General features: G+C 46.1%; 3 protein-coding genes across 3 annotated transcripts; all 3 read right to left on the bottom strand.

Annotated features, from left to right (window-relative positions):
• Positions 1–1,239: 1,239 nt before the first annotated feature.
• N7483_005028 (threonine/serine exporter family protein) lies at positions 1,240–3,888 on the bottom strand (the record flags this gene model as incomplete). Its single annotated transcript, XM_057088465.1, has 1 exon — positions 1,240–3,888. The coding sequence occupies one exon, from the start codon at positions 3,886–3,888 to the stop codon at positions 1,240–1,242; it is 2,649 nt and encodes an 882-aa protein (XP_056948294.1).
• Positions 3,889–9,129: 5,241 nt separating this feature from the next.
• On the bottom strand, positions 9,130–10,890 carry N7483_005027 (uncharacterized protein; the record flags this gene model as incomplete). The annotated part of the gene is made up of 1 exon (XM_057088464.1): positions 9,130–10,890. The coding sequence occupies one exon, from the start codon at positions 10,888–10,890 to the stop codon at positions 9,130–9,132; it is 1,761 nt and encodes a 586-aa protein (XP_056948293.1).
• Positions 10,891–13,299: 2,409 nt separating this feature from the next.
• Positions 13,300–15,601, bottom strand: N7483_005026 (putative APSES transcription factor; the record flags this gene model as incomplete). The annotated part of the gene is made up of 3 exons (XM_057088463.1): positions 13,300–15,185; positions 15,275–15,461; positions 15,560–15,601. The coding sequence occupies 3 exons, from the start codon at positions 15,599–15,601 to the stop codon at positions 13,300–13,302; spliced, it is 2,115 nt and encodes a 704-aa protein (XP_056948292.1).
• Between the last annotated feature and the right edge of the window lie 7,072 nt (positions 15,602–22,673).

Here is a 22,673-nt window from a genome sequence, read left to right as displayed (position 1 = left end):
TATCTCTTTCCCTCGGCTTTGGTAGCTGAGATTTTGGAGATAACCCATCTGATTTATGATGATCTTGACGAGCCATTGTTTTTCCGTCCGATGCTGGGACAGAGGCGTATTATGAAGGTAGTTGGGTGGGTTTGCATTGCACTTCGTTTCGCAAGCACTGGAGTTTCGGTGTTGTGATGTTTCTAATATACCGTGTGAGGGATTGAATCTGGTGTTCTCTCTTTTTTGTTTATTGTCTCAACGATTGTTGTACCTTACCATAGGCTGGAGTGCTATAGCTCCGAATCCATTGAATATCTACATCCATGAACTATGGGAAAATACTAGTTGTAGTACATACTGTAGGTATTGTTTCAAGTTTTGAGGGTATTTTCAGCAGACATCACATGTGCACTATATTACCATTCAACATTTCAAGTTCGTTGACGTTGTTGATTGATGTACTAAAGACGCCCAGATGGACATGGACATCTGGATACATCCGCATAGTACATAGAGCAAGAAGTGATAAAGTAAAGAAAATAGCAAATAGCAAATAATTGATTCAATTCAAGATTTAAGTTACCCAATGCAAAACAAGACATAATAAACAGCAATACTGAATAGATAACAAACATCATGATGCTATAAGCGGACCCCCAAACGCGCGACGCAACATGCGACAGACGAACAATTTCTCAATAGAACTAGTGAAGCCAAGTTATGAAACCATAAGAGAAAAAAGAAGAGCAAAAATGGCAAACACAAGAGAGTAACAGAAAACCAGAGATAATAAAATCAGATGAGATCAAGAAAGAAGCGCAAAAGTGGGCCTCGATGATTTTTGTCGTGACTCGTAGAATCGTATCTTCTATGTATGTCCGGACTGGGATGTCCGGAAGGACGGGAGTCGATACAGACTTTGTCGATGAGGGACGAAAAGTTGAATAGATAGGGAGATTGGTGTATGAAAGACAAAAGACGGGAGTAAAGAATGGAATGACTATGGGACAAGGGTGGATAGTCCATATCTCATCTGTAGGAGATGACCAGACGTGCAAAAATGTAATTTGAGAATGAAAACAGCAACAAGCCCCCGCCTCGATTGCTGTTCGAGGTATTAAAGGGCATTTGGGGAATACGCAGATGCGAAATGTCCAAGATAACTCGCTGAAAAAACAAGGAAGCAAATCCAAGGAGGAATATAGGGTGTGGAAGGTTTGGATGGAAGAACCTCGAAAGTAGTGCCGACGAGTTAGATCAGAAGCTGAACAGTCCACTGCGCTTCTTACCCAATGGGTAAACGACAAGAGCAGCCAGGAATAATCCCACAGTTGTACCAATAGCAACTTGGACCATACCATACGCAATATCAAAAACAACGCCGTAACTCTGGTGGCTTGCTTCAGCGGCAGTCATATTCTTCGCCGCATCGACAAAGCCCTGTGTTCCGTTATTCACGACTGCATACGGAGTCCGAGTCATTTCTTCTGCGGAGGTGATCCCTGAGATTAAGGACCCACTCGCTGCAAGACCTGATGGGACAAGAACCCAAATAGCAGGAAGCATTGCAGCTGCTGCAAGACCATGACGAAGTCGACTGTAAAAGTTCCCCATGATGCCAATAACGAAGGCGCCGAGCGCGTTCGAGACTTGGGTATTGGCGTAGAAGCGCTTTGAACTGAAGTAGCTGACCACGTACCCTGCGAAGGATATCACCATCATGGTGGGTATTTGTTTCCACTTTGAGTGGTTCACGATAGCCAGACATATTGTGAACATCAGCACAAATGGAAATCGCTCGAGATACTCATTGTTGATTGGGCTGGGAGGACATGTATACTCTTTCGAGGCTTGAGCGTCGAGTAAACCATAGACAGCTGTACCTATGGTAATTCCAAATCCAAGGAAGAGGGAATAGATAATTGCGTAGACCATACGCACGGAGCCCGCGATGATACTGCCAGACTGGAGTTCCAAACTGGCGCATAGCACAGTATACCCAGGTAAAATCAAAGCGATGGAAGCTTGTGCCAGCGCAGAAAAGCAGAAGAGAGGATGTCCCTGAAATCGAATACTTCCAAAAGCACGCGCCAAGAAGGATGTCAAGACCGCTGCGGAGATCTCAAAGACATTGGAATATAGACTTGACTTCGGTGATAGGATAAGCTGTAAGATGCCAAGTAAGCATCCTAGTAAAAACGCAATTGGCATATCAATTGGTCGCGCATTGAACGCAAATGGGCCCACACTCGCACTTGCACAGCCGTGAGCAAGTATTAGGACCAACATGTGGTACTTGTTCGGTCTCTTGGATGTCTCGTCCAGCCGTTGTATAGCCTCTTCCACACCAATCACATCATGGATCACCTCCTTATAGATCTCGTGTACGTCCGCTAATCTACCAAGATCAACGCCTTGACTAGCACGGATGACTTTCACCTCTGTCGTATGTGTAGAGGCATCATCAAAGGAGATTATCATGCATCCCGGGAAATATAAGAACTGGCTATCGATTTCCAAGACCCGAGCCGTCATCCGCATGTATTCCTCCAGTCGGTGGGTAGGAGCTCCATATTTCATTAGAGCACGACAAAGTCGTATGAGATATCGTTGGCGTGTCAATATTTCCGCAATATGAACCGTGATTCGGATTTCGTCTTCAAAGTGATCTTGTTTCGCCCATCGACGTGCCACGCCTCCAATTGCTCCGCTACTGCGAGATCGCTTCAGCATAGCAATGGGAGATGTGTCCTTGATTGATGAACCGATGAGTGTACTACTAGACTGGCTAGGTGACTTCTCGTACCACTTCCTTGGCCGGTGTGATTTCCAGATAGGATCAGGAGATAATCCACGTCCACTGAACTCAGATGAACTCCCTTTCCTGGAACGAGCCCACCGGCCCCGTTCTTGGTGATGATAATGTGGAGGTCCACCAGTCTGGCCATCGTATAATTTTAGAATGGAGGATAGAACACCCCCACGGTAATGGGTTGGTCGTTCGACATAGCTCTCGGAATCTCTGTCCTCGACCGGGATGACCGAGCCGGACAGAGGACCGGGAGATGGAGGACGAACGCGAGTCAAAAAGGAGAAGTCTCGTTGGGACATTTGTCGCACGAGGTTATAAGCTTCGGATGTGCGAGGATTAAATCGTCCATTTACGAAACCCGCATCATCCTCACCGGCAGTAATATCGTCGAAGAGTTGTTGTTTCTCAGGGAAGCTGATCATAGGAACTTCATCCCCATCTTCGGAGGGAAAGACTACTGCCTCAGTCGGAAGGGACGCAATCGACGAGTTCAGGCTAGGTTGAGGGCTTGATTTCGGAGATTTTGGGGGGCAACTTAGAAGGGATGCTAGCCGCTGGACCCTCTCCTGCGCATATGATAAGGTCCGCCCTTTGTCATTTGTACTAAGGCTGAGCTCATCTTCTCTTCCGCTTCCCGATGAGCTTGTCTGCTGGTCGATCACCAGGCCGGTGACATCGGGTGACGCGCCGGAGCTCTCTTCGTCCAGTGAGGGTACAGTAGGTAGGTTCACGGACCCTTTTTCCTGTATGAATGGAATGTTGGCAGTGGGTAAAGGTCTTTGAGGGAGCACAGTACCCCTTCGGTCCAGTCGGGATTCGCCCGTAGCTCCGATAGTGGGTGCATATTGCTCTGGTTCATCCACAGTAAACTTGACACGATTGGTGGTTTTCAGAATGCTTGCATTCCGATGCCTGCCCTGTGTACCAGCACCGTTTGATTTCAAGTCCTGATACGCCTGCTGGGTCTGCAAGCTATCATCAGGCAGGGGCAGAGATGCTTGATGTGACACTGAAGATATTTTGTTTGACCCTGTCCCAATATCAGAAACACTTGCGCGGCTTGACACAGGTACCTCGAAGTAGCCCCCAGCCATGACTGTGATATTGATATCAAGGTTACTTTCTTTTAAATCCGATATACAAAGCCCCTCTAAAATCAGTGTTTCCTATTTACCCCACCAGTTCCGATGCAAATTCAATGGATTTTCGAATATTGGTGTAATCGTGGTTTGGTTCGTATAGAGGAGATTGTCACCTGGCAACGGGGGTCAGTTATGTGAGATCATGATCCACTAGAGAAGGGAGATCTTCTCCCGGGAAACCCACATGAGCTTCTAATGATAGCTCACTGGATAAGCTCTCCTTATTTAGCTTGTTTCATGCAGCTGTAACAAATCAACGACGGTGGCCACAAGGGAGTCTATCCCATACGTCGGGGCGTTATGAGAGTTAGGGCAGGCAGACAGAATTGGAGGGAAGGCCCGCTGCCAGGAATGACAATTATGTCACAAACAACATCATTCATTGAGAAATCTGGGAAACGGTAGATGATGGCATTTGTAAGAATCAAAATAAAATAAAATCAAGAGTTGAGAAAGAGAGCACCAGCGAGCTCGTACATGTATCAAATAGATCGTGAGCACCAAGAAAACTGTAGCTTCAAGTTGGCCTCTTATGCGGCTGGTGACAGACTTATGAAAAAAGAACATTGTCATCCAGTTGGAAAATACACAGACCACATGAAGAAAAACGTCTTTTAATTATTATTATTTTTTTCTCTTTTCTTCCCCCTTCCCCGCCAGCATTAAGGAGACAATGTACCTGGAGTCGGGGAGGGGGGGGGGAAAGCCGTCCGTGCCGGTTTCTCAACTTTTTTTTATTTTTTATTTTTATTTTTTGATTTGCCACAATCATAAATCACCGGGATTCGGTGCTAGATGCCCAGATCGAAGGCTTGGACGAAAGTCACGACACACGGTCAAGTGCACCCTTCTTCACACATCCCATTGTCCGGGTATACTCCGAGACGGGAGACCCATATCTACCACTAGGTTGGATCGCCACAGAAAGATCGACAGTCTGGATTGTAGCTTATCGAAGCTTTCCGGATCAGCATAGTCTCCTGGATCCTGGGAATTCAGTCTAACGAGTCAGCAGTGAGGTGAGCACTTAAGGAGAAGTGAGTCCGAGCTCGTTGGTAATAGAGCTAGTAAACGATTCTGGTTTCACGGAGACCATGAGGTACCACAAGTCACAAGAATGGTTCAAACAATCACCATCTCTACACATATTGGGCACATACAGAGTAATTCTTGGGAGATCGTTGAGAAAACCAAAACAAAGTACTCGTACTCGTAGTCAAGAAAAGGTTTGCAGAATCCCGGGGTGGAGCCGGCGCGAGGAGTAAACCCGACATCAAGATTCTTCAAAATGAGCTATACATAGAGATAAAGTAGAGATCCGCGTGTTCTTCTTATCAAGGACTAGATACATATGGTCAATTCCGATTTCACCCAGATGCTGTATCTGGGACTTGTTGGAAATCACCCGACAGGGGAACGATCCCTAATGCATTGTTCCTGACAAGACCATCCTAACACGGTATACGCGTACACCTGGGTACTTTCAAATGTTCCAATGTTTATTTCGGTTCATGGATCAATCACACCATCGGAAGGAATCTCACCCTTTCATTTCCCTGTAAGAAGTAGCCAGATAATCAAACTGACGAAGCATACGTGGGTCCGCATGCCTAATTAGACTTGACTCGGAAACAGTACTAGTCTTTGATCCAATAATCCTAGTAAATATAAATAAATAAACAGATGAAAACTTTATTAAATGTGAATCCTCTGTAGTCTCCCGCCACTTTCTCTCCCATGACTCATCTATGACTTAAGTCTGCCACAGATGGTAGTTTGATGGTATGCACATGCCCAGATCTTGAATTTCCATTCAAGTTGAGGGAAGATGCAGGAAGCATTTGAGAAACGCTCTCATCAGAACACCATAATGATGTCAGCCAGTGCCTCGCAGCTCCTTCGTCATTGTGTCACCCACAGCCATCCGCAGGGGCCAAGTCCCAGATTGAAGAAGCCTAGATTTGAGACTTGTACAGGTTGAAGACATGATTACCAATCCTGAATAAACTTCCAGTGGCCCTAGATCCCTCCAACACGAATCAAATGATAATATTTGCATGAGATATGTATGCAGCTATCCCTACGCCGAACGGATACACACCCGAGACTACTCTCTCGGCATGCCGAGGATACGAAAAATCAGATTATATTCAAGTCTACTTGAATAATCTATCATATTTGATTCATTGTATCACTTCTTCTGTTCCAGGTTCCTTCATATGCTTGTTCCATTTTTTCTGGGGAACTCTACACCTGGGATGTACGCAAGCTTCCCCACCCTCATCCGGACCTCAATGCAGCAATGCGACTGCACCACCTTCCCGTGTCACCTAGGTACCCTTTTGCCCCCTATTCAGGTCACACGGCCCCTCCACTAGCTGGACCTACCGAGGATGTCGGTCCAACCTGGAAAGACGCAGGGACCAATACCTAATCTGTGGCTGCAGAGCCCGTCATAGTGACAAGGGATGTCTAACGCTGGTTTCTCTGCTTTGCATATGTACAATTGACCAGGTTAAGACTGTAACCAGCAAGAAGGAAGATCAAAATTAGATCAAAACTGAGCATTTGAGACTGATAGATTGGTTTTCTTTCAACTTGAGGGTTGTGGTGTCTAGTTTGGACCTAATAGCAACCTGATGTTCTACTGAGACCTAAGACTAGTTGTACATACTCAGTGGTCCATTCATTGGGCGTTTCGCTCCGATAGATCTGCATGTACGAAAGTCAATATAATATTGGATCCATGGATCCAGTCAAGGCTGTTCCCTATTTTGGATCTTGCGATCTAAAGATCCAAAAATACTAGCATTTCTTGAACTACCACAGTCTAATATTGAACATACGAACAGTTTCTGTACTGCATTCTCCGGGGTGAATATCTCCGGTTTACACCTACATTACCTCCTGAATTCTAACATGTTACTAGTCACGATCGCCTTTACACTTTGTGTATAGCAGAATCATCAATTCCCACATGAGCAGTTCCCATAAGCAATGATAATAGTGGATCTAGGTCACATTCATCAACGTGAGCACTAGTAACGCCATAAGACCCAGACCCAATGGCCATGCCTTTACCAGTAGACACACGAATCTTCGTATCTCGAACTACCATTTCTGTGCACATTCCACGCGGAGAGTTTACTGAGAACATCTTGCCAAAGTCTAAAAATCCGTTCAAGTTGAATTGAGTTCGTGAGGGCTTTGAGTTCTCGGCCCGAGGTGTCTAGATCTTTCCTCTTCTTTTTCTGTTACCTTTCTTTTCTTTTTGTACTTTCTGATCTGACCTGGAGTGTCAGACAGAAATCTCAGTTCCAGGTTACTGCTACTTGAGAAAAGCCTCCAGGCTTGGTAAGGACGGGGATGGATCCCCTGGACTTTGCAGAAGAGAAGTTTAGGGCAACGGACAATAACAGCGAATGCGCATAACGATCACTACGCTGATGCAGTATTACGCCCTGATTTGGAAGGAGTCTTTAATTTTTGTGGAGTTTGACTTTGAAAGTAGTAGTTTTCTTCTACCTTTGACTTTCATAATGCTTGGGTAGAATGTACAGGTGGCATGAGCAAAGCTTAAAACTTCTACCGATGCCCATATGTTCATTTGTCCTATGGATCTGACTGCTCTTATAGTTGATAAATATCATGATATTACTAGCGTCTGTTCTTGAACTCATATTCAAGACAAGATTGAAGCGTTCCTATGAAGGAGTTTATCTTCGATAGGCCATATGTACTAGTAACAAATATAATATTGACTAAGAACACTCTAAATACTACTATCAATACCATTCTTACTTGAAGTGATTAACTACTAGTAACTTGAATAGTTCGTATTGATCTTAAATTTAACTTATTAGCATCTGATATATTCATCTCCACTAGATTCATCCTAACCATAATATGAATCCACGACAAACTACCTACAGCACAACTCTTATCCCTAAAGAAAACCAGAAATCAGGAATAATCAATCTTAATGACACTCATCCCAGCACCGAAATTAGAAGGAAAATCAAGTACCAAGTACCAGGTACAATCAAAGACCTATGCGGCAAACCGTGAAGAACTCGGCAATCCAACCTCCCCTCTACCCGAGACTTACCATGTACCTCCAAGGCTCTAATCAGGCAATCTTGCATTATGCATCTGCCGTCCAACCGCGCAATCTTATCTATTCCCTATAGGATCGGTTCCAAGTCCAAGGCTTTGGGTGTGGATGGATCTGCTGATCTGAGTTGCCATGTTCTTGCCACGGTGCAGGACTTGGAGCTTGGGCGTTTTGTTTTTCCACGTGGGAACTGTGAGACGAGGATGGCTTTGAATCTCTTTCTTTACGTTGAGTGTTTTTGATTGGATTGGTCACTACTACATAAGACTGTTTCGATTCGTTGGTATGGAGCTATGCTGGAAATACTACGAGACTGTTTCCAGCTGGAGGGTTCCAAGTTATCAGTCGTACCCAGGAGTATAAAAGTCACCCTTATACACACATAGACGATTATGGGACAAAATATATGGTACCTAGATGGAGACTACAAGTCTGACGAATACACTTAGAATGTTAAGTCTTATGCACAATACCAGAACTTTGTAATATCGGCTGTAGAGCCATGTATTGCACTAGAGGGTACAAGGGACCCGTGGGTGAGACTGTACATAACCGGATGTACGTCAGAAACCCGAAAAAGGAACAAGTGAAGGTAGTAGGCGACGGCTATACACGTCGCGATCATCTCGGGCCCTGCAAATTTTCATTTGCAAGCGTGAGCTTGATCAAACCACAGAAGTGGATGTTCAAAAAAAATGAAATGAAATGAAACCCCCATAAGGGCATACAGGAAAAATAGACACTTTGAAGGAAAGTGTAAGAATAGAGGAAAAGAAGAGGATGAAGAAAAAGTCAATCAAGACTGATCGAAATCTGTCATCGCAACACACGCACACATCAAAGTTGGCAATGTCAAAGTTGCCAGAGCTGAGGATACCAGGCGAATGAATGGTAAGCCAATAAGGCTCTTCGAGAGAGTTATTATCTCTAATGGAATGAAGGTTGGAAGGTGGAAAGAAAACAAAGGTTTTGGAATAGCTTGAAAGGCAAAGGGGGAAAAAAAGTAGGCAAAAAGAAGGCCTGCACTAAGAATGGAATAATGGAAAGGTCATAATCGGTTTATCACATGATGGTCGGCATTACATGAGGGGAGTCTTGCGCTTTTCAGCGCTGGACAAAACAAGCATTGGAGTTTTGCGGCGCTCAGGTCCTTGGGCAGCCTGGCCCTGGCCAGCAACGACAGCCGCCACAGAAGGAGAGGAAGCCTCTGAGTGCGAAGAGAATTGCTCAGCACGAACCTCAGCAAACTTGGCTGAGAAGTATCCGTCCTCACTGGTAGGAGAGACACTCGTGAAGGGACTCTCAGGAAGAGACCGGCGACCAGACTTCTCTTTGCGCTCGGAGCCAATGGCACCGTTGGCGGCCGCACGCAAACTACCAAGGCTAGGCTTGCTCGAGAGACTACCACTACGCACAGTAGCATCATCACCATCCGAGAATGTGAACTCCTTCTCACTCGCGGGGGTGTTAGTGCCACCGCTGCTATTGTATCCATAGCTGCGAGTATCACCACGACGCTCAATGCCAGCACGAACAAGGTTGTGAACAGCACGGCGTCGCTGCCGAGTCGCAAAGTTCTTGCTTCCCTCATGCTTGGAAGTGGGCTTGGCCAAAAGATCCTCGAGCGCGGGCGGGCCTCGAGGCTGGCGGATAGGATGCTCGCCAGCACGCGCCTGACCAGGTCCAAAGGTTCCAGTCGCTGGAGTAGGAGGGAAAACAGCGGATCGAGGACCGAATCCGGCATTTGCCTTGCTCGTATCAATAGTCGTTTTCACCGTCGGGTTGAAAGATGGGGACTTGCGGTGGTTCCGACGGAATGCACCGCCAGATGACTCCGTGGGTGGGGAGGGGGAACCAGTGGGAGGAGAGACAGGCTGGGAGAAATAATTCTGCGAGGAAGTAGAGTCCGCAGGTGGGGAGATCTCAGCGCGGAATTGAGGCACCTGGAGGTCGGCGGGGTAATTGTCTCCGTGGAAGGAAGTATCTTCCTGCGAGCTGTTGTCCATCACGTAGCTTTGCTGACCAGTCAGAGGGTTGAAGACAGAGAACAGACCAGGCTGACCTGGAACCGGCTGTACAACCGGCTGAACACCCTGTTGAAGCTGCTGTTGGTAGAAACCAACATTAGGCATCGACAGTCCATGCATCTGCTGTTGCTGCTGCTGGGAAAGGGACATCCCCAGGTTCATATTCTGAAACTGCTGCTGAGCTGCCGCTGTAACGTTTATCAGCTGTTGCTGAAGACGTTGCTGTTGCGCAGCAAGAAAGAGATTGGTGGACATCAGTTCCGCATAGAGATTCTCGTCCATCACCTCACCACCACCAATGTCAAGCGTGGGAGGTGCAAGCACCTGCTCCGGAAGAGTGTACATGGGGCGGTTGTGGCTTTGGCTCTGGTTCTGGTTGTGGCCCTGTCCTTGGCGATGCTGTTGTCGTGACTGCGATTGTGGCTGCGCCTGCGAATACATGTTATGCGATGCGTAAGTGTGCTGCGGGAATCCAGCTCCCGTGGCTGTTTGAGGAATGCGGTCGGATTCGCGGTGACCCGACATACGGAGACTGTCCATGGCGTGACGTTGCTGCTGCGAAGGAATGGTTGCGGATCGGGGGGCGGTTCGAAGCCCGGCCAAAAGGTGTGACCGACTTGTGCGCGGGGTTGCGATCGAGGCCGATGCCTGCGACTCATCGATAGTGGCGATCTTGGGAGGTACGCTCAGGCGTTTGATGTGAGAGCCTTTCCCCCGGGAGGCGAAGCCAGAGCTTGGGACTCCGAGGGAACTGCCATTATTGAAGGAGTTGTTGTACGTCATTTGAGCTAGACCGCCAGCGTCCATGCTCATAGTTCGAGAAGAAGGTGTGAGATGGGTGAGAGAAGGTATGTGCAAAGGCTTGGAGTGAACAGTCGGGTCGAAGTGAGGTAAGGTATCCGAGAACGAAGTGGGATGGCGAGCTTGGGATCAACCACGAAGCTTCAAGCTTTCCCAGTGAATTAGATGATTATGAAAAATCTAAGTGAAGAAAGGTATGTAGAAACCAAGAGAAGATTCCAGGTTTCCAGTTGAGAGCAGTGATCGTGGGGGTTCAGACGACGCGATTTCTTGAATCACGAAATCCGTGCGTGAAGGTTCGTTAGGCAGAATTCTAGGTCACGGACCACAAGCGAAGGTATGCAATAATAATGCTGCTGAACAGACTCTCAATGCAGACCACGAAGGAAAAGTGAAGCCAGTATTATCAAGCTGTACAATAGAAAGGTTTGTTGTGGTGATGATGATGATAGTGTTGTGTGTGGATCTGTTATTTTTCTCTTTTTTTTCTTCTCTTTTCTCTCGGTAGCGGAAGCCGAGGAACCGGGAATTCAACACAAATGGGAAATTGTAGCAAGTGAATTAGACGAATAGTCAAATAAAGACTATCGAGGAAGCACCAGACGAAAAGGGGAGATGCTCTGCAAGTCCCCAGTGAAGTGAAAATAGATGCGGTATGACGCGGGTATCTCGAGGGGGATGAAGCGATCCCGAAACACGATCAGCCAAGCAACCCAGATCTGGTAATAATCACAGAGGGTGGCAAGATGAAACGAAATTGGCCCCAGGCACGAAGGATGCAAGAATGGAAATGCGAGATGCGAAGATCGTGTGGGTTGTGGATTTGGGGCTTTTGGAGCACAAATCGAATCTCCCAAACAATGCTTTTTCTTCAGGGGCGGAAACGAATCGCGGAGACGAACTATTTGCAAACGGTGGGTTGTGGGAGGTGGGTTTTTTGTTATTTTTTTGACGACTTATTATTGAAGTAGAATTTTTTTTTTTTGGATCCCAATCAACCGGGGAAATGAAAGAATGCGAAGAAAAAGAAAAGAAAGAAGAATGGAGGTTGGAGAGAGGAGAGAATGGAAGAGGAGAAGAAGAAAAGCGGATGAAAGCCAATGTGGGTGCCTCAGGCCCACAACGGAACCAGTCAATGTTCCAAGATATTGTATCACCAGTGAAAGAAGAACATTAAAATATTGAAAGAGGAGAGAAAAGAGAGGGGAGAAAAGGGGAAGAAAAAAAGGGGAAAAGGACAACAAATCAGTTTTTTTTTTTGGATATTGGGCTGAAATACAGATTATATGGAAGCCAGATGTCTCGTCTCCAACATTGATCTACTATGGAGTACATACATCTACTCCAGGCTGGTATGCATGATTTTACGAAGTATGAATTCTGATTCGAAGATCCAGATATCCGGAGTACCACGGAGTACACCTTGACCACCCAACAAGCGATTTATTCCCATTGACCAGTCGATTAGTCCATTGACCCCAGGGCTGAGAACATTGAACCAAGGGAGCTGGGGGGGATTAGGGAGCAACATCCAATCACCAACGAATACACGCCCAAAGCGTGATGAGCCCATTCTAGTCCAGAATGCCCATCACATCTCCCGATGTTATTATTGGTTGGAAGGTGTGCTAGTGCCTCCTCATGAGGTCCGCATCTTCGTCTCACAATTCCCCTGGAGCCGCCCGGCGTTACTGCCAAGACTGGGGCTTGCAGCCAATAGATGCCCCTTAACCGCTGACGGAGGCTCTCCGATGTGTGATAGTACACTTGATCATGACATGAATGGTGTACTATTCGAGGGGTTCATATTGTTCTGTGTGTTGGTTTATGGGGCTTTAGCGTGATTATGATCTACGTAGATTCGTGTCAATATGGGTCGTGACACACTGGTCATTATTGAGTGGCGGTGGAGATGTGATTCTTCTATTAAAATGGGAAGGGTTCATCGAATGATGACATGTATATGGTGGCAAATCAAAAAAAAAAAAGAAACAGTGACACTACAGAGAGTATAGTAGTCGAGAAAAGGATAAAAAGTCAAATAATAGATAAATTTTCATTTGTTGTTAAGTCCTCCATGGAATGTTTTGACATGAAGTGAAAAAGACCACAGGAAGTAGCTACATAGTGGCTGAACCAGGTTCCCCGCAAGCCCCAAACTGCCTTGACGGAGGACAGATCAAGAAGAATAATAAATGGAGAGGGGACAATAAGCGAAGAAAAAACTCCGGGTCAAAAAAAGGGACAAGAAGGTAAAAATGCCATCAGAAAAAGTCTGATGAAAAACATGTCAGAAACGTTAGAGGGGTATCTGCTGGACATGCAAGGACAAGCCAGAAGTGTACGAAAATGAAGAAGTAAAAAGGAGATTCATGAAAAGGTACCATGGGTACACGAACCAACAGACGCTACCGGGGCAGATTAAGCATCCACATGTACATGACCAGAAGGCAGCGTGGTGGACTCCATCTGGGAAGGCAGTCGGCGGTGACCCGGATCAGGAGACGCGGCCTTATCTGTAGTACCCATGCGCTGGAATTCGAGCGAGTCGGCCAGTTCGGCCGCCATGGGATCAAGCTCCTCTTCTTTCAAACCAGTGGCTAGAGCAACCAGCTTGCGATGAACATCGTATTTGGTGCTTACACCAGCATCTGCAGTCTGTTGAACGAGGTCGTGGACAGCCGTACGACGCGTCTTCTGTGCCGTGGATAACTCGCGAGCAAGTTGGTATCGAGTGAGCAGTTCTTCTTTGCTGAGTGAGGAGGGGTCGGTCGCGGGAACCTTTGGCGGCAAGGGAGTAACAGCCAATTGCTGTACGAGGCGGGCGTGTTGGACGCGTTCAAGAAGAGACTCATAGTCGACGCGTAGTTTCTCGTAGCGTTCGCGTAGCGCGTCGATAGGCTCGTTTTCAGCTTCTTTAACAGCAAGTGTGGCTAAAAGACTCTGGATCTTCTCGCGATCCGACTCAAGCTGTTGAAAGAGTGCCTCGGGGTCAGCGATATCGTGGGAGTCGTGTTGATTCATCTTGGAGTTGCCATAAGTGACGGCAAGTTTCTTGTTTGCTTCAGCCATAATAGTGCTGATTTTTGAGAGAAGGATCGAGGTAACGGCAGAATTGGTCGGAAGTTCTGCAATGTTTTGACGATCTGAAGGAATCGTTGCCTCACCGTCCAACTGATCATTTGCCATAGTGACAGACGAGGGAGCAGGAGGATTAGCCTCAGCTTCGATATGAGTCCTATGTGACATTCTCGACGCCATTTCGCCTTTTTTGTTCATCAGATCGCCCGAGCGAGGACATTGGGCAACAAGCATGTTCACGAGACGGAAAGCTCCATTTCGAGCAGCTACAAGGGCGGCAGTATCACCATTATCGTCTTGACAGGCCAGAAGCATCTCAAGTTCCTCTTGAGAAAGGAAGCGGCAAAGGCTATCCAGCAATATCTCGCAATAGTACTTGGAGCTTTTCCATTTACCTTTGCTTCTCGTGGTCTCGGCAATGTGGTGGAAGATGGTGGCACCGAACCAGTCTCGAAAGGTCACAGTCTCCAGCAAAAGATCTAGAAGGGCTGGGAAAGTTCGCTTTTCGTAATTATTCGTGAATAACACAGCACGAACAAGCGGAGTTTCTTCATGAATAGACAATGCTTTCGGATTCGCTGCCCGACGGAGGAGATCTTGCACGATCTCCAGATCGCCCATAGCACAGGCCCAATGCAGTGCAGTATTGTTGGATTCATCGATGGGACGGTCAACTTGAAAATGGGCCGGAGGCTGGGGAGGATGAATCCGTGTAGCCTGGGGTGCATCGCCGACAGTCATAAAGTAATCCAGCAGTTCATCTCCGTACATAATGTGTTCCTGCTCAGTAATAGACATGGCGGGCGCATCATTCACACCACGCTTGCGCTTGCGCCCTCCAGTTTGGGACAACTGCATCATATCTTCGTCTGCAACCATGGAAGATGATTCGAGGGCTGCTTGTTCAATGGACTCGTTGTCATCGAATGTGGTACTCATCTCATATTGTTGTTCGTGAGGAATGGTCGGAGGTCCCATGTTTCGTGGAGTTGGTTTTGGTTTTGCCGGGATAACAGAGAAGGCTTCCGATGCCGACGCTGAAGCAGAAGCTTCTTTGGCTTTCGCAGATTTGCGAGGCGCCCTGGGTTTCGAGGAAGCGGAAGTATTCTTTGGGGCGGGTGGAGGACTGCGATCTCCCGCGACGTAATCGAAAATAGGCAGAAGTTTGGCCAGGACGTTGTTGCGCTCTGCCAACAAGCGAGCTTGAGTGAGGGGAATCCATGTTCCTGGAATGAGAACATGTTAGTTGATTTAGTTCAATCTTAAATTGATTGCCCCAAATTGAGCCCGGAAGCCTAGTCCATAGACGAGATACCTTGATATTTTCCGTATCCGCCTTGGACTTTTTCGTGAACTCCCCTCTGCACTTCTCTTTCCAAAATTCGAGTTCTCGCAGGCTTGTCAAATCCGGCAGCCTTGAGAATATGTGTCGCATTTACCCAGTCATCTTCTCTCCGTCTCATCACACTATCTGCATCAATCTTGAGTTCATACACCGGTACCTGCAGGAATATCAGCTCCAGGAACGTCGGCAAAAAGAGAGTGGCCAGGTGGTATGCAGATCAAGTCTAGATTGAAATGTAGGAAAGAGAAGGCTTACACTGCTATAAGTGGCCGAGTAGATTGAGTCCATGCTCGCCATCACGAGTCGTTGTGAGGCAGCAGGAAATGAAGGGGTGTCGGAGCCAGCGAGGCGGAATGACGGTAGGGCTTATGCAGTCAACCTTTGAAGCGTTTCGAGGGTATTCGAGGCTAATTGAGAAGAAGAACGGGCCCAATTCGATACATCGCATTCACGAACAATCAGATCGAAAGCGTACGCCGAGACACGATTTGCTGGGTGGAGTCGAGCGTAACGGAGTAACGGAGTCGACGCGTTTACGTGACCGCGTTAAGTGGATTTTACGCGCTAGTCTGTTTTGGGTATCGCCCCAATACTTATGTAATCAATAGGTTTGAAACGCCAATTTTTATTCTGCCACATGTGCATATGCTATGCTATTAACATTTCTTGAATTTATAGCCATTGAGATTGATTCGGCCAAAGCAAATTATTCACAAAGCATTAACATAGTTTTATTTATTTTCTTTATTTCAGCAATTCATATATATTCAAAGTTTAGTACTGGCTTATTTAGGCTGTCTGGATCAAAAGAGGGAGTTCCAGTTTCAGACTTATTTAACGCCGGTGGACCACTGCAGCCCTCCAAGTTCAGGCTTTAACCTACCTATGGTATTATACCATCTCACATACTTAAAACAGCTTAGAAATTCCCAAGAATGTTCAAGTTCTTAGCGAATTGGGTATAAAATCAAACCATAGAATTTCCCCCTAAAAATTGAATTATTTTGTCTTATCTTAATGTTGGGTGTCGGTTACATAAGCGTTTTGGGGTGCCATTAACGTGATTCCCGGTCGAGCTGCGCACCCGGCCGAGCTGCGCACCCACCACCATTAGACAAATTCAAATTCAAATATTTCAACCCAATGCGAATAAATTCAGTTATAAATACGATTTTTACATACATTGATCCGATGGCCAGCCTCTCGACATCCACTACACCTAGGCTGAGCCCTGGGGGCTGGCTGATTCGGCTGAATAGGCAATTCAACCTGGGTGTGTGGTTCGACCGCAGGTGCTTCTACTGGCAATTCTAGCTGCGTGAGTAGCTGCAGGCCTTCTTCAACAGTCAAGCCCTGTTCACATGGCACCTGCCTAGTTGACCGACTGCGCTTCTGTCGTTTCTTCTCGTTCACTGCACGTAAATTGGCGTTTTCTTGTGCTAGTAGCGCAGTGTTGTGTAGCGATATACAGTGTCCCTTGATGATTTGATCTAGCATCAATTTCGATGGGCTTAGAGGGCTGTTTGATCGCTGTCTTAGAAGATCTTTAAGCATTGAAGCTTGCTTTTGAAGCTGGACCACAGTTCTAGGTGTCTTAGGTGAAAATTGACTGCTTCGGCTGCCTGGTTGAGTGCCTGGTGGTGTAGGTGTTCGTAGCGAAATATTCAATTTAGAAAGAACTTTTTCAGCATCAATTGGTACTAGTCCTGTAGCTATAAAGCTATTCTGGATAGTAGCTGGTTTAAAAGCTTCAAGCCGGGCACGTTGAAAATCAGCTAAGAAATCAAGCTTATCAATATGGTTATAGCCTGTACGTGCAAGGTCACTTATAAAGCGACCATAGGTAATTTTCAACACAGAAAAACAGCCAACATCCAGTGGCTGTAGAAGATGTGAAGAATGCAGTGGCATGCAGAGAGGTATAATGTTATTCTCTGAGCAGATTCGATCAAATTGAGGTGTGAGATGGCTTCCATGGCCATCAAGAATCAATAGCCGAAAACGGCCACGGACACGTGAATTTGTTGATGGGATGAATAGCTTCTCAAGCCAACGTAGGCCAATATCATCGGTAGTCCAACCATTAGCTGAGACCTCAAACCGCCAGTCTTTTGGTAGGTTATCGAACCAACTAGCAATAGCAACCTTTCCCTTAAAAATCACACATGGTGGTAATGAATAACCATCTACACAGATAGCTTCAATTGCCGTCACCCATTCACGGTTCCCAGGCTGTACAATAGCTCGCCGACCGTAGTATTCTTGCCGTGTTACAACCGTCTGTGTTGAAATAAGGCCCATCGCAAAGCCTGTCTCATCCAAGTTGTAAATATCCTCAGGTTGGATCCCATTCTTATCGATAACTTGTTGTACAGTTGTAAACCATGCTTGGATTGATTTAGGGTCTTCGTTTAGAGCACGTTGGTAGTCATATTGCCTAGAGACGCGTGTTCGAATCTCTTCGCGTCGATTTATAAAGGTTGATGGCCAATTCTTGCTAACTGTTGGTGGGGGGTGGCTACCACGCGCAGCTAGTAGAATATTGGCCATATCTCGTACAGTAGCTGGCCTAGGCGCCGCTCCACGGGAGTCCATAGAGATAATCCATTCAATAAGCGGATCCTCTTCCAACTGGGTCAATTTATGGCCATTTGGGCGTGTATCGACGCGAGATTGAATGCCGTGCGCGCGACTGCGTAGTGTGGACTCAGGCACGCTAAATAGCCTGGCCGCTGCGCGAAGAGACTTGATTTGGCCCTTTTGAATAGCCTGTAAGGCTAATAAAACCTTGCCCTCTTGTTCGACATTTTTTTTCGGCCGAAATATTACGAATTGGTGGCATGGTAGGTGTTTGAATTAGGTAGGGTGGTAGAAAGACGCGATTTTAGATGGGGTGCGCAGCTCGGCCGGGTGCGCAGCTCGACCGGGAATCACGTTAACGTATCCCGTAAGCGAGCCGCACATGTAAGCGGGCCGCACACCTACCAAATTTCCGGCCGCGAAACACAACTCGCGATCTTCAACCAGCAACCATGCCACCAAAGCACGCTGTCTTGGCCGAAAAATCAGATAGCCGAGAAGGAAAGCTTTTACTTGCTATACAAGCTATGAAAAATGACAAAAATTTGACGCTCAGACGTGCTGCGCGCCTATATGACGTCGCTGTATCTACCCTACGCGACCGCTGTAACGGCGCGACACCCCGATCAACCACACGCGCAAATAGTCATAAATTGACCCAATTAGAAGAGGAATCACTTCAGAAATGGATACTCTCTATGGATACACGTGGGGCAGCACCTACACAGTCTATGGTACGAGAGATGGCAAATTTATTACTTGCAAAGCGTGGAGAGACCACCCCGCAGACAGTTGGGACCAAATGGGTATATAATTATATCCAACGGACACCTGAGCTTGCGACACGTCTATCACGTCGATATGAATATAAGCGTGCTTTATGTGAAGATCCAGCTACTATAACGGAGTGGTTTAACCGTGTGCAGCAAGCTATTCTTACATATGGTATCCTTAATGAGGATATTTATAACTTTGATGAGACTGGCTTTGCTATGGGTATGACAAGTACATCCCATGTTGTTACACGTGCTGAGTACTATGGAAGAAGACACCTTCTTACATCTGGAAATCGTGAATGGGTTACTGCTATTGAGACAATCAACAGTTGTGGATGGGCACTGCCACCATATATCATCTTTAAAGCAAAGATGTTTAACCAAGCCTGGTTTTCGGCTGAAAACCTACCATCTGATTGGCAATTAGATGTTAGTGATAATGGCTGGACTACCAATCAAATCACATTGAATTGGCTCCGGAATCACTTTTTACCATATACAAATACACGTGTGTATGGAAAGTGGCGGCTTTTAATTATGGATGGTCATGGCAGCCACTTGACACCTGAATTTGATCAAATATGCGAGGAAAACCACGTTCTACCATTATGTATGCCAGCCCATTCTTCCCATCTTCTTCAACCTCTTGATGTTGGGTGTTTTGGTGTGATAAAGCATATCTATGGGCAGGCTATCCAGCAGAAGCTTCGATATGGCACACACCACATTGATAAGCTTGATTTTCTTGCTATATACCTATCTACCCGGGACCAAGCTTATAAGCCAGCTACAATTTCAAATAGCTTCTTAGCAGCTGGCTTAATCCCGCTTAGCTCACAGCGGGTGCTTGAGAAGCTTGATATAAAGCTACGTACACCTACACCACCCCCTAGCAGTGGAAGCAGCAACTTTACCCCCCCATACACCATATAAGCCTACCGATATCCGACGACAGGCTTCATCAATCAAAAGGCTGTTAAAACAGAGGTCATATACACCTCCCAGCCCAGCTAAAGAAGCGCTTGAGCAGCTGATTAAGGGATGTGAGATTGCTATGCATAACGGCGCATTTCTCGCTCATGAAATTGAGCAATTACGCGCTGAGAATGGGCGGCAGGCACGTAAGCGTGCCCTACCTCATAGGCAGATGGCTAATAAGGGTGGAATGACTGTGAGCGAGGCAAGCCAGCGTATACAGACAGAGAGAGAGGTAGTAGAAGCAGAGCAGGTGGTGGATGTAGAGCGGCGGGAAGCGCGGAAATCGGCTACTGGGAGAGCGCTGCCAAAGTGTACAAATTGCGGCAATATTGGACATAAGAGAAACACATGTACTAACTAAGATAGAAGTCGTTCTAATTAAATATCTCTGTTGTTGGTTGAATGATTGTATATAATATATGTTAGTTGATGGGTAGGTGTGCGGCCCGCTTACATGTGCGGCTCGCTTACGGGATACGTTATGACAGACTACAATGTCTAATGCAGTAGGCGGTCGCCAATGGGATGGCAGGTCTGATTCTCTCATTCTGATAATTACGCACATAAACTCTGCCTGGAGATCACCTGATCGGTCATGTGATCCATTCTGGTTTGACCAATCAGAGCTCTCCATTTAATAGTGGTTTGAACTAACCCAATTGGGCTAGTTCTGCACCCGTGTTCTGTCACATTAACAACGCAACGTAATTCCCGCCCGAGCTGCGCACCCACCACCATTAGACAAATTTAAATTCAAATATCTTAACCCAACGCCAATAAATTCAGTTATAAATACGATTTTTACATACATTGATGCGATGGCCAACCTCTCGACACCCACTACACCTGGGCGGAGCCTTTTTGGCTGGCTGACTCGGCTGAATAGGCAATTCAACCTGGGTGTGTGATTCAACCACAGGTGCTTCTACTGGCAATTCTAGCTGCGTGAGTAGCTGTAGGCCTTCTTCAACAGTCAAGCCCTGTTCACATGGCACCTGCCTAGCTGATCGACTACGCTTCTGTCGTTTCTTCTCATTTGTAGCACGTAAATTGGCGTTTTCTTGTGCTAGTAATGCGGTGTTATGTAGCGCTATCGAGTGGCCTTTGATGATTTGATCTAGCATCAATTTTGGTGGACTGGGAGGGCTGTTTGATCGCTGTTTTAGAAGTCTTTCAGCATTGAAGCTTGCTTGTGTAGCTGAACCACAGTTCTAGGTGTTTTGGGTGTAAATTGACTAGATCTGCTGCTTGGTCGGCTACCTAGTGGTGTAGGTGTTCGAAGAGAAATATTCAATTTAGAAAGAACTCTCTCAGTGTTGATTAGGACTAAACTAGTAGCTAAAAAGCTACTCTAAATAGTAGTTGGTTGAAAAGCTTCTTGCTAGGTATGCTGGTAATGTCAAGGAACTCAACGGATTCAGCCTTACGGAGAAAGTCTCCGGATTAGGTGTCGAAATACAGTCGGGACACCGCTACTCTCAAGATGGCTATCCTAAGACTTACACTCCTCAAGTGTCAGTCTCAGTATAGATTGAAGACCTGCTTGTTTCATGCCATATTGTCCCCTTTGATTCGTATACTCCTCGTACCTACTTCGCCTAGCCAACCTGGTGCTACCCAAATCTACCAACTTCATTACAGGTAATTAGCTAAGAAATTAAGCTTGTTGATATGGTTATAGCCTATACGTATAAGGTTATTTATAAAATAACCATATATATGTTTTAACACCATAAAACAACCAATATCTAGTGGCTATAATAGATGTGATAAATGTGTAGATATATAGAGTAGGACAATATTGTTTTTAGTATAAATTCAGTCAAATTAGGGTATAAGATGGCTTCTATGGCCATCAAGAATCAATAGCCGAAATCGACTATAGACATATAAATTTATAGATAGGACAAATAGCTTTTCTAGCTATCGTAAGCTGTCACAGGCTGAATCCCTGAAAGAGTACAGGCCTTGCCTGTACAAAGCTCAACCATCCACGTGACCCATAACATTCCTCTTCTTCCTTGACGAATCGTGCCCGAAGTCTACTCCTTCTCCTTAAGCTTCTTTTTGTACACAGTTCGTGGTCCGAGTAGATTGAATCAAATCCGCTTCTGCCCTTCACATAAGCCAATCTTATCAGTAGTCCAGCCATTAGCTAAGACCTCAAATCACCAATCTTTTAGTAGGTTATTGAACCAGCTAGTAACAGCAACCTTTCCCTTAAAAATCACACATAGTGGTACTAGAAAGGGCGCAAACTAGGAAGGCAAGGAACGATATCTGGTGAAGCGTGAGGGAAGGAAGGAAACTACGAACTGAGAGCTGGATATCAACAACATGGTGGTCCGAACTATCTATCTACAGATGGGACTATTGATGTTGGCAAGTGGTAAAAGATAGCCATCTGCACAGATAGCTTCAATTACTGTCACCTATTCACGGTTTCTAGGCTGTAGAATAGCTCGCCGACCATAATATTCTGATCGAGTAACAACATTCTATTTTGAAGTAAGATCCATTGCAAAGCCTGTCTTATCAAAGTTGTAAACATCCTCAGGCTAGATACCATTCTCATTAATAACATATTGTACGGTTGTAAACCACTCTTGTAAGGATTTAGGATCTTCATTTTGGGCACATTGGTAGTCATATCGCCTAGAGAAACGTGTTCGAATCTCTTCACGTCGATTTATAAAGATTGATGGCCAATTCTTGCCAACTGTAGGTTGGGGGTGGCTACCACACGTAGCTAGTAGAATATTGGCTATATCTCGTACAGTAGCTGGCCCAGGCGCTGCTCCACGGGTGTCCATAGAGATAATCCATTCAGTAAGCGAATCCTCTTCAAGCTGTGTCAATTTGTAGCTAGGTAGGCGTTGATCAACGCGTGCTTGTACGCCATTTACACGGTCGGCTAGCGTTGTATGGGGTATATTATAGAGCTTCGCTGCTGCACGGAGAGAGGTGATACGGCAATTTTTTAAATCATTTCAGTGCCAATAAGATCTTGCCCTCTTGGTTGGCTAATTTCTGCC

The sequence above is a fragment of the Penicillium malachiteum genome, assembly GCF_028827825.1.
Source record: "Penicillium malachiteum strain IBT 17515 chromosome Unknown utg000002l:1.0-8849297.0:1.0-8852440.0, whole genome shotgun sequence".
NCBI lineage: Eukaryota > Fungi > Ascomycota > Eurotiomycetes > Eurotiales > Aspergillaceae > Penicillium > Penicillium malachiteum.
The sequence above is the reverse complement of the archived record's forward strand: the minus strand, read 5'-3'. Positions and strand labels throughout refer to the sequence as shown.